The following is a 12,019-nucleotide window of genomic DNA, read 5'->3' as shown; positions in this document are numbered from 1 at the left end:
GATTTCATTTTACCAGCGCTGTTTTGTCTTCATTCTCTTCTCATATGAAGCCTGCATGCGACTCTACATTCTATGCACTCTGTGTAATACAATCTGTCAATTTGAACCTCGGGATGTGTTGTTAGTTAATTACATCATGTCGTCAACCGTTTTAAAGTTAATAACTTCGATTGATTTTTCTTTCTTTTTTGACACTTACATAAAATCATAGATTTTTGTTTCAATTTTCAAGGCAACGTCTATTCATTGACATTATACACGAATACTGTCGTCGCGACTAACAACCACCAGATTTTGCATTTTGCGCAACATTCCATTGTCCACGCATCAACATTAAGGATAAAATGCGTATTATTATAGATCCTGCGGCGTTATAATTTTAAGTACTTAAAACTGATTTGTCATTATCGATAGGACATACTTACTCCCAGAGTTTATTAACGTGCATATGAAATTATATCGATACTTGATGGAATTGTTAGGTCACGTGTTATCTTTAGTCATTTGTTCATGCTTGCTTAGCGGTGTGGTATAAAAGGACAGGCAGACCTGCAAGTTTCAGTAGTCGAATTAAAGACGAGGAACCACAAGGTTTAATCATATCCACACGGGTAAGTTGATTTTCTTGGTCCGTTACAACTTTTGCGAAATTAATGGGCATCATGGCTAGGCCTAAGTTATTCACTTAATTTTTTCTGTAAATTGATGAGTATTGATAAGATACTTTTTCTGTGCGCTTGTAAAATATAATTAAATATAAATAAGAAATCTACTGTTAATCAGCGTATCAAAGCAACGACAAAAAGAGCGCGTGCATAAACCGTACCCTGATTATCATCATTTGAACGCGCGCGCTTAAAATGTCGTTATGTCTTTAAAAGAGTCGTTAACAATGCATATTATCGTTTCTTATTCGTTTTGTTCCTCTGTAATAATATACCGAGAAAATTTATTTGAAAGGTATAGCCCCATTATATATCGGGAGATCTTAATTTTAAATACTGTATATTATTTCTTTGTCTAGTATTTTATATTTTCACCACATAGTGCGTATAATTAAAATAAAGTTTTTCTGCAGTATAGCATTAAGTATGTTCAACGTGTCTTCAACTTACCTCAATTAATTGACTTTCTCTCGCGAGAGAGCAAATGAATGACGGATTTGAACGCACTGTGTTAATTCAAATTTCTGTTTAATTATCGTTTTTTCTCATAAAATTATTCAGATTTAGCATGAATTGTTTAAAACACGCTTTATTTATTTAAAATAAAAGGTAATAAACAATTATTTGAATCAATCAAACTTTTCACATAATGTAACGTGTCAAGACAAAAATAGCAAACAAATTGGTCTCTGAATAGTTTATTGGCGAAACATTTATTTTGAGTACCCAATTAAATGATCCTTCGAAATTTACAAAAACATCGTTGATGCATTGATGGTATCAATAAAATCTTCTTATCAAACAAATATTATAGTTACCATAGTGACACCACAATTAACGCGCGCGCGTCCGGGTGTGAAATTGATACCATTTTATCAACGTTTTTACGCTCCTGGTGTCACTGATGATTTCCTACTGCGTTCCTTCCCACTATGGAAAACATAAGCTAATTGTATTCAGAAATTATGTATTTAATAGTCGTGGTCAAACAGAGAGACATGTCGTGTAGTTTATCCAGCATCGTCTTTGCTATACTTTAATTACGACCTTGGCTAATTAACTAATTTACCGTCTACGATCACTGAATATTGACATCAGTATTTTTTTGTCTGATATACTGTATCTACTACACCCTGTACAGTTGTCAATAAAACGGCGTTTTAAACGGAAAAAATTGTTTCAATTCAAATTTTGTTATACTGTGTTTAAGACAGGACCACAATGCAAACTAGGTTTTTTTTAACCTGATTGTGTAATCCTGTATAAAGATGTTGTTAAATAAATAAATTGTTTCCGTTATACACGATTATATCATTATTAGAGCTTAAGCAATATAGAAACACGTTTAAGTTACTAAATGAGATCATAAAATCTAAGTTTGCTTTTTATTTAGTCAGTTTTCTTTTTTCAAAACTTGTCCAAGTCGATTGTAGCATTTTATCCGTGCGCTATACAATATATAATACTAATCCCGTGTTTGTATAATTGTGTCAAGTTCTTGAACATATATTGAATGATAAACCATACACTATGTAAACAACATCTTTCTTTGATATGAAATAACTCTCTAATTTCATAGATCATAAAATATACACGTAGTTTACATAGCATGATAATACAATTATTGATTGCACGGTCGCCGGAACTTGAATGTTATTTAAACTTTTTAAAACGTAATTGACTTAAAATGAACGTCTCATGAATTGCGTGCATCAGCTACTTGAATATAAAAGCACTCTGCGGGATTTTGAATCAAGTGCCTACTTGTCTGAATAATTTGAAATTATAAATTTCTCAATAATTCTCTCCTTTTTGTGAATTCTTTGTTTTCTGTAACATTTTATCCATTTATTCCTTTTGTTATTCATTATTTTTATTTATTTTTATTATTCCTTCATTTATCCATTTTGTTTTCATTCAGGTGTTTTTTTTCGTTCATTAATAATTATTCTAAATTTCTTCGTTTTATAGATATATAAATTTAAATCTAAATGGAAATTACTGAACAAATGACAATGATGTGGGTATCAATGGCTGGATCTCAATAGAAATACTAAATAAAATAAGCAAAAAGCTAAATCAAAACGATAAAGTAAAACAGCCAGAACAATTATTTTTCGGGCAACACTAGACCCTTCATCAGTAAATACAGAATGTGTTATGATATGAAGAGTTTACAATTTCCAAAAAGGACACCTTAAAGGCCAATTTAAACAGACGAGCGGTTACGTTAATAAAAATATACAATCTATTCTATTCATGACGTCCTACACAAAACGCGGAGTGGACGTGTCAGCCCCCCCCCCCCCCCCATTCTACCTGGGACAAGCTACACGCCGGTTTTCCGCTTACCGTTACCGCTCGTCTGTGTAAATTGGCCTTAAGACAAAATATGCCTACTACATTTTTCCTTTATTAGAACATTGACAAGAATATTTCTGTTAATTCAACAATTATACTAATAGGTATATATTGTTTGCATGAAGAATTCGAAAGTAAATACGGGTTATTCAGTTTAAATATATTTCTATGCTGTTTTATAAGTACGTAAATATAACTGTGTTTATTGTGTTTTTCAATTCTGTGCAATATTGTGTGTATGTAGGCTAATTATACATCTGAATTGTAGAATCAGACTAATTCTTACACACTTTAAAAATAAATAATTTAAACTCGGCTATGAAACGTCATGACCGCAATTACGCCACAACAGTAGACGGAAATGTTTTAAATGTATCCAGGCATCGTCGGAAGTATACCGATGGCGTAATTAATTCAGAATTGTGTAATGACATTCTTGTATGTAACTATGCACTATTTTGTTCATTCAGTTTCATCGATCCGGTTGGGATAGGCCTAATAGGTAGAGTGGGGATGGGGAAGATTTAAATATATCAGTGGTGGATCCAGAGGCGTGGAGCTCTCCTTGCTTTTACTAATGACTTTTTTAACTTTTAATTTTACTTTGTTATATTTAACAGATTGTGTATATGCCTATGTATCGCTCAAAAACAATCATGGATCCACCTCATTCGCTTACTACATACGTCTTTTTGTTGCAAGTAATTTGACCAATCACGACGCGATGAATCATTTGCGTTGCGCATACGTCGTTGCGTCCTAGTGCGGGACCGAGAACTAAGCTAAGGGTTGGTTCTAAACATTAACCTGTGACGTTAGGCTTAGAATTTAGTTCAGGCGCGGGTTTTAGGCGGGGGATAAACAGGCTTTACTATAGGAGGCCTGTAACTCAAATACATCTGAGAACTCCCACTCCACCTTCTATTTCAAATGTTGGATCCGCCTCTGGTTATTAAACTGTAGGCCTACTATCGGTACAGTTTTGTGCCAAGAAATTAGGTTTGGTTCACTTGTTGGTATTGATTTAGTAATCGCATAACTTCCGAAAGACATTGTTTCTATGGTTCGAAACGTTTGTGGACGAAACTTTAGCCGTGTTTCCAGCCTCCCTGTTTAAACAGTGTATGGTTGTTGTTATAATCAATATTTCACACAATGGTGTTATGATATTATTACAGTTTTCAATTCTAGAAATGTCCTAGTCTTATTTAATATTTATTTAATATGAATGGAATAGAATCATTATTATACCACGAAAAACAAACTCATTATTGTCGTCACATGCGTTTCAATGCATTTCTTTTTTTCTGGCTGTAGACAAAAATCGAGTGTATTTTGCTACCTTAAGACTAACTACACAAAGTACTCTTATAATTTTAAACTTTTCCTGATAGATTATTGGATAATAATTGAGCATACTGGTGAAGAATTGTTAATTAGAGAGTTTGGGAAAATTCACGTATAGGCTAGTCAATCTAGCAAAAAAAACAGCCCAAAGTGAAACAAATTGCAAACAGAGATTTTTCTTTTTTAAATGGTCATATATGATGAGGAGATCAAAATTTGAGTATCACACCTCTGTCACTCATCCCGATGATATGCAAATTAGCTTAAATATGCAAATTAGGGTGAAATTACAGGGTTACCATATCTCAAAAACTACTAGTCCGAGAGAGTTGATTTTTTCACTGATCTATTCAAAATGTATATATTTATATTTACTCTAATGAAACATTTTACGAAAAAATGACCGGAAGTACAACATTTGACCTTCGACCCCATTTCTCAATGTTTGCATATACAATGTGACTAAAATGTCTGTAGAGACTTTATTGTGCCCTCAAATGACCCAGACATAGGTTTCTAATAGCCAGCATAGGATCACTTTGTAATTCGCAAAATCACACCTTTGTCACACACCTCGAAAATATGCAAATTAGTAGTACAATTTAAATAAAATATGCAAATAAGGGGAAAAAATTACAGTTGTCCTATATCTCGAAAACCACTAGTGCTAGAGAGCTGATTTTTTCACAGCCGTATTCAAAATGTACATATTTCTATTTGCTCCAATGAAACATTTTACACAAAATTGACCGGAAGTATGACATTTGACCCTCGACCCCATTTCTCAATATTGCATATATAAATGAAACTAAAATGTCTGTAGAGACTTTGTTTTGCCCTCAAATGACTCCAATACAGGTTTCTAATAGCCAACATAGGACTGTTTAGTAGATCTCAAAATCACACCTGTATCACTCACCTCCAAGGTATGCAAATTATTAGTACAAGTTACATGAAATATGCAAATTAGAGGGTGAAATTAAAGGTTCCTATATATCGAAAACCACTAAGGCTAGAGAGTTGATTTTTTCAATAACTTGTTCAGAATGTACATATTTATGTTTACTTTAATGAAACATTTTACGAAAAAATGACCGGAAATACAACAATTGACCCTCGACCCCATTTATCAATGTTTGCATACATAATGCGACTAAAATGTCTGTAGAGACTTTGTTTTGGACTCAAATAACTCGGATACATGTTTCCTATAGTCAGCATAGGACCGCTTTGTAATTCCCAAAATCACGCCTTCGTTTTGGCATGGTTGGAATTAATTCCCCTTTTTCGTATTAGTTTATGTACAGCGCTTAGAGGTTTCACAACATTAGGCGCTATATAAATCCAGGATATTATTATTATTATTTCTCAATATTTGCATATAATGCAACTAAAATGTATGTACAGACTTTGTTTTGGCCTCAAATGACTCGGATACAGGTTTTATATAGCCAGTATAAGTCAAGCACCTCGAAAGTATGCAAATTAGTAGTACAAGCTATATGAAATATGCAAATTACAGTGAATTGCCTTATGTATCTCGAAAACGCTAATGACCGAGAGAGAGAGATATGGCAACTTTCTTGTACTACTGATTTACATACTTTCAAGCGAAGTAACAGAGGTGGGATTTTGAGAATTACTAAACAGTTCTATGCTGGCTATAGAAAACCTGTATCTAGGTCATTATTGAAAAAAAAATTATCGAAAGTATGACATTTGACCCTCGAACCTATTTCTCAATATTTGAATATAATGCAACTAAAATGTATGTACAGACTTTGTTTTGGCCTCAAATGACTTGGATACAGGTTTTATATAGCCAGTATAGGATCGTTTAGTAATTCCAAAAGTCAAGTAACTCGAAAGTATGCAAATTATTAGTACAAGTTATATGAAATATGCAAATTACAGCCTTATTTATCTCGAAAAACGCTAATGACCGATAGAGATATGGCAACTTTCATATGTCATAATTCAATCAAGACAATTTTTGCGTAAAATGTTTCATTACAGCGAATATAAATATGTACATTCTGAATCAACTCTGAATTCAAATCAACTCTCTGGCATTAATGGTTTTCGAGATATGGGAAGACTGTAATTTCACCCCTAATTCGCATATTTCATGTAACTTGTACTAATAATTTCTACTACTCATACTTTCAAGGTATGTGACAAAGATGTGATTTTGGGAATTACAAAGAGGTCCTATGCTGACGATAGGAAAACTGTATCCGAGTCATTTGAGTCCAACAAAATTATCTACAGACATTTTAGTCGCATTATGTATGCAAACATTGATAAATAGGGTCAAGGGTCAATTGTTGTATTTCCGGTCATATTTTCGTAAAATGTTTCATTAGAGCAAATATAAATATGTACATTCTGAACAAGTTTGTAAAAAAAATCAACTCTCTACCTTAGCGGTTTTCGATACATATAGGAACCTGTAATTTCACCCCCTAATTTGCATATTTCATGTAACTTTTACTAATAATTTGCATACTTTGAAGGTGAGTGATACAGGTGTGATTTTGAGATTTACTAAACATTCCTATGTTGGCTATTAGAAACCTGTATCCGAGTCATTTGAGGGCAAAACAAAGTCTCTACAGACATTTTAGTTTTCATTATATATGCAATATTGAGAAATGGGGTCGAGGGTCAAATGTCATAGTTCAGGGCATTTTTTTGTAAAATGTCTCATTACAGCAAATATAAATATATACATTTTAAATATTTTAGTGAAAAAATCAACACTCTAGCATTAGCGGTTTTCGAGATATGGCAACGCTGTAATTTCACTCCCTAATTTGCATATTTAATATTACTTGTACTACTAATTTGCATACTTTTGAGGTGCGTGACGAAATTGTGATTTTAGGAATTATAATACAGTTCTATGGTGGGTATTGAAAAACAATATCCAAGTCATTGAGTCCAAACTAAAGTCTCTACAGACATTTTAATCACATATTTATGTAAATATTGAGAAATGGGGTCAAGGGTCAAAATTTGGTACTTCCGGACATTTTTATGTAAAATGTCTCATTAGAGCAAATATAAATATATATATATTCTGAACCAGACTGTGCAAAAATGAACTCTCTACGATTAGTAGTTTTTAAGATATGGTAACCCTGTAATTTCACCCTAATTTGCATATTTAAGCTAATTTGCATACCTTCGGGATGAGTGTCAGAGGTGTGATGCTCAAAAAATAATCACCTTATCATATGTATAACCATTAAAAAAAAAAATCTCTGTTTGCAATTTGTTTCACTCAAAATGCTAGATTGACTAGCCTAGTATACGCGCATACGTATCCGTATCACAACATGTACTGTACGGACACGTTTGAATTTATAGCTTTTTTCATTTAGACAAAATTATTTTACGTACCGCTTCGGAGGGCTATTAGAGGTGTTAGGCCTCTCTAGCAATGTGCTAGACCCAACCAACATGTTTCACTCTTTGTCGTGTTCTTGAAACGTAAACTCTGTCTGAATTTTCTTTAATAATTTATGTTTAAGTTTTGCTGGTATAATGTGATCTGTGCCACGTTTACAACTTAATTTCTAACGACAAAATCTTAAATGTGTGAAATGAAATTCGCACGTCGAAACGCATTGAAAATCGGTATCACGTACGATAAAGTATGTCACGCTACAGAATGTATGACGTATAGGTCTCCTACGAGAATTTTACCCATACGTATACGTATACGGAGGTTGCCCAAACTGCCTTTAATCTATTTACACGTGTTCTAACAACGTTTTATTTTCTATAACATTAGACAAACAGAAATCACCAAAGAATATCAGTAACTCAAAGATGACGTATTTTGGAAGGCAGGCTACAATAACGACATTCTGTATATTCTTGTACTTGGTTTCATCAGTGTATAGTTCGTCAACGATAGGGGCAAAGGGTCGATACCGCATGTATGGAGCCGGTGGTAAAAGAGCATTTTTCACAGATTATAACGGAAATGACAAACATACTGATTCACAGGTAAAAATATTGCTTTTCAAGGACCAATGTGTAGAAGGGAAATCATATAGTGGCAGTTAGGGGAAAATATATATAAGCACTGTGGTCATGTTACAAGAGAGTTGTTAAAACAATATAGACTGTCTGATAAAACTCATAGAATATAATATTTCCCCCTGACTGGTGGCCAATATAGATCTCTATGTATTAGAGGTAATGTTTTATGTAGGAAATTTCCATACTGCTCCAAATCAATCAAATGTTTTTTGTTCAGATCATATTGTATTAACATGTGCTGTTCTCCTTTATGGTCTAATCATTTAAAAAAAGATATCAAATGACTTAAAGTTTGTTATAATGATGCTTTCCGGCGGTTGTTGGGACAACCCAGATTTGTTAGTGCGAGGAATTTGTTCGTGGAAAACAATATTCCATCATTTTATGAATATTTGAGGATTTCGACTTACCGATTTCTTACAAGAATAATGAAAAACGAAAACAGAATGTTAATTTGTATGTATAAATATTTGTTGATGGATTCAAACATGTATTACAAAATGGAAAGTGGCATTATATACCAATAGATAAAAGTTTTGGTCCTCTCTCCTTCATCTTTTTTTTGTGTAATGTATTATACCATATGGACAATTGTCTGAAATAAAAGTTCTTCTTTACTTGATACGCATCCAACAACGAGTAACTAGCCAATTACAAGATAGATAAACTTTTAAATAATTTATCGTGCTTATAAACTAAGATTAATTTGAGGGTTAGTTAGTGGAGTTGAAAGAGTCGTGAGTTACAACCCTGGAAGGATTGAACCCTGGACCTTGATATTGGAAAGCAAGCACGTTAACCACCAAGTTACAGCTCCACTAATTCACGGCCTAAAAGTTTTTATAGGAATGTGGGTCACATTTTGATGTTCTATATAGTCAAGTCACTTTGACCATTAACTTTATTAAAATATAAAAATGGCCTATTCAAAATCTGATTTTATTAATCATCATTTTTCATGTTTTTGTGGAACAATACATCTTTAATTCACTATGTTTACACAAACGAAAACAATTTTAAAATGGCAGTTTTTGTTTCTTCTGTGGGATGGTTTTCAAAACCCTTTTCACACTGCATGTTACATGTTGTTGACTCTCAAAGCTTTAATATACATCGTTTTAGATATAAATGTCAATTAAGACTTACATGTATCGTGATTCATTGATTTGCTAACGGCCAAACAATCAAGTAAACAGTGAATCTCTCTTCCAACACAATGCAATTGATCGTTCTTTTATCTCAACTCTCAAACTAGCACTCATTATTTTGTTCTTATATTTTCTTTAAAACTGAATAATATTATTGTTATGATTTGGGCTCAAGTTATAACTAAATTCTCTAAATTATCGCAAATGTCTAAAACTCATTGTTGCAGATAATGTATTAGGTTTGGACAGTAATCTTGTTATTCTTAATATACATTTTATATGCTTTGATAAATTATTTAGTATATTGCTAACGGAAAAGAAAAAATAGTTTAAAAGAATATAGTGAGGTATATCAATCACTGAATGACGTAAACCACCCATAAAGATGACGTAATACCCATATAAAAATGACGCATTATACCCATCAAACTTATGTGAAGCCCCATTCCTTAACTTCAATACAGTATAAAAGCGTCATTCCTACTGTATGACATTTTTACAATTGTAACTTTTTAATCAACTTGCTTCTATCCTTTCTCATTATCACTCGGTTGAGGCTATCATCTTGTTCCTTACTGGTTACTATTATTTTTATTATTCTTTATACTGGGTGTAGCCTCTTCAGTCTAAGACTGTTCTCTTAGAGGGCCCAGTGTGAAAATGTGATGAGTTTGTGACAGTGGCTATGTCTGAACTACCAGGGGTAACCCCCTACTCGTCTCGAAAGATGTACTAGATTTCTTTAAAGTGCACATGAACCTACGGTTTATAGTCCTTATCCAAGAAGACTCTTCTATCCCCAGAACCATAGAGCGAGTGAGCATCGAACACCCTTTCCATGTTATGGCTACATATTACGGTTCCACTGTCTTAACCGCTCGGCCACTCACTCGTTCCAAACCAAACCATTACCAATCCATTTCATTGTTTTTTAAAAACAATAATATGTTTTTTTCCTTTTTTCTTCAAAGATTATCACTGATCTTCGTCTGGTATTGGAAGATGTAAAGGCCTACTCAGAAGTGTTGTTAGCCCGGTTAGCGCAAATCCAAGAAGAAGAAGAAGAGCAACCATCACCAAGAACAGACTTCAAAAAATGGCAACTAAACTAAAAACAAGAAATATTATTATTAGAACCATTTGTAAAAATAAATTATGTTGTAAATAATCGAATATAAAAAAACCATGCAAATGTTTATTTTATAAATAATAAATTTCGTAGTCCGTTCGTGAAACTTTTGTTCTTTAGTCCTATGTAACGCTTTCAAATGAGGTAATTGACGTGATACGCATGTTATTGCGTTAACGTGCATAAATATGCATTTTTAACGTGTCGACGCATTACAATGTTTTAAAGAAAAAGACACATTACAACGTGTCTATAACAAGTTGTAATCAGTCTTATTTGTTTTTTTATCATTATTATGTTCTTTTGCAATTCAATTTATGCTTTCTTAGATTTTAATCAATAATTATATCCTGGATTGGATATTGAAGTTTGATCATCATTTATACATTTTATGTTTAAATCTAAAGAACTTTAGCAAGTTTCAAATAATAAGGAATATTTCTAACTTACAAATAAACTGGAATACGTGACGAAAGAGAGAACTGTGGATCAGTATACGTAATACTTAGACCCCTATTCGTCCGTACAGGTATAGAGTTGAGTTTTGGTTCACACTTATTCACTGTGTACATATAACGTCTCTTAGGCACCAATATCACGAGCTGAGTCACAACCACCAATTACACCTACCTAACTAGTGAAGACTCGACGGTACCAAATAGATGATTCTAGTTCTAAGGCTGCGCCTATACATGATAATTTTTTTCAGATAGTAATTCACCGTATAGGCTTTAATGAATATAAAACCGTTAAATTATGGTGTGATAAGTGGGTGGATATAATTGATTAGAAAAAGCTGTTGAAATCTTGAGCTTAAATAAACTTTGAATATGGAAAATGTTATTTGTCAAAATATTATGTTTAATGTCATTATTTTGTAGTTCCACTGGAAAACGTTAGACGAAAACAGGTAAAAAAATTACCAAATGACGTTGATAATGATGATTGGAGGATAAATTTTAATTGACGATGTCGTTAAGACAAAAACGTAATAAATGTTGATTAAGTAGGCCTAATCTGAACTTCTACTTTATCTGACAAAAGGGCGGCGCTATCATTAAAATGTGTTTCCTATTTATTAAAAAGTGTTTCTCAGTTATATCAGGGAGATGTTATATACTATATAGTACAGAAAACAAATTTAAACATTATACGAATTCAAATTTATTAACATTCACCCTAACATCAAGGTATGATTAAGCAACAACATTTACAAAAATGATCATAGATATAAAAGAAAAAGCAATAATAAAAGCATTCAATGAGCATGTATGTTGCATAAGGTCGCTCAGTATCTGGTGGAGGCCTAGTCGAGC

At 32.8% G+C, this 12,019-nt stretch overlaps 1 protein-coding gene across 1 annotated transcript; it reads left to right on the top strand.

Annotated features, from left to right (window-relative positions):
• Nucleotides 1–575: 575 nt before the first annotated feature.
• Nucleotides 576–11,533, top strand: LOC140048084 (uncharacterized). Its single transcript, XM_072093090.1, has 3 exons — nucleotides 576–611; nucleotides 8,181–8,390; nucleotides 10,546–11,533. The coding sequence occupies exons 2-3, from the start codon at nucleotides 8,211–8,213 to the stop codon at nucleotides 10,684–10,686; spliced, it is 321 nt and encodes a 106-aa protein (XP_071949191.1). The 5' UTR covers nucleotides 576–611; nucleotides 8,181–8,210; the 3' UTR covers nucleotides 10,687–11,533.
• The last annotated feature ends 486 nt before the right edge of the window (nucleotides 11,534–12,019 follow it).

This window comes from Antedon mediterranea, chromosome 4 (assembly GCF_964355755.1).
Source record: "Antedon mediterranea chromosome 4, ecAntMedi1.1, whole genome shotgun sequence".
NCBI classification, from domain to species: domain Eukaryota; kingdom Metazoa; phylum Echinodermata; class Crinoidea; order Comatulida; family Antedonidae; genus Antedon; species Antedon mediterranea.
This window is presented reverse-complemented; position numbering and strand designations above follow the sequence as displayed.

Bases quoted from the DNA above. Each gene is read 5' to 3' on its own strand.
- LOC140048084 (XM_072093090.1), top strand. From the start codon at position 8,211: ATGACGTATTTTGGAAGGCAGGCTACAATAACGACATTCTGTATATTC. The intron at 8,391-10,545 runs GTAAAAATATTG...TTTTCTTCAAAG, and splicing joins ACAAACATACTGATTCACAG to ATTATCACTGATCTTCGTCT.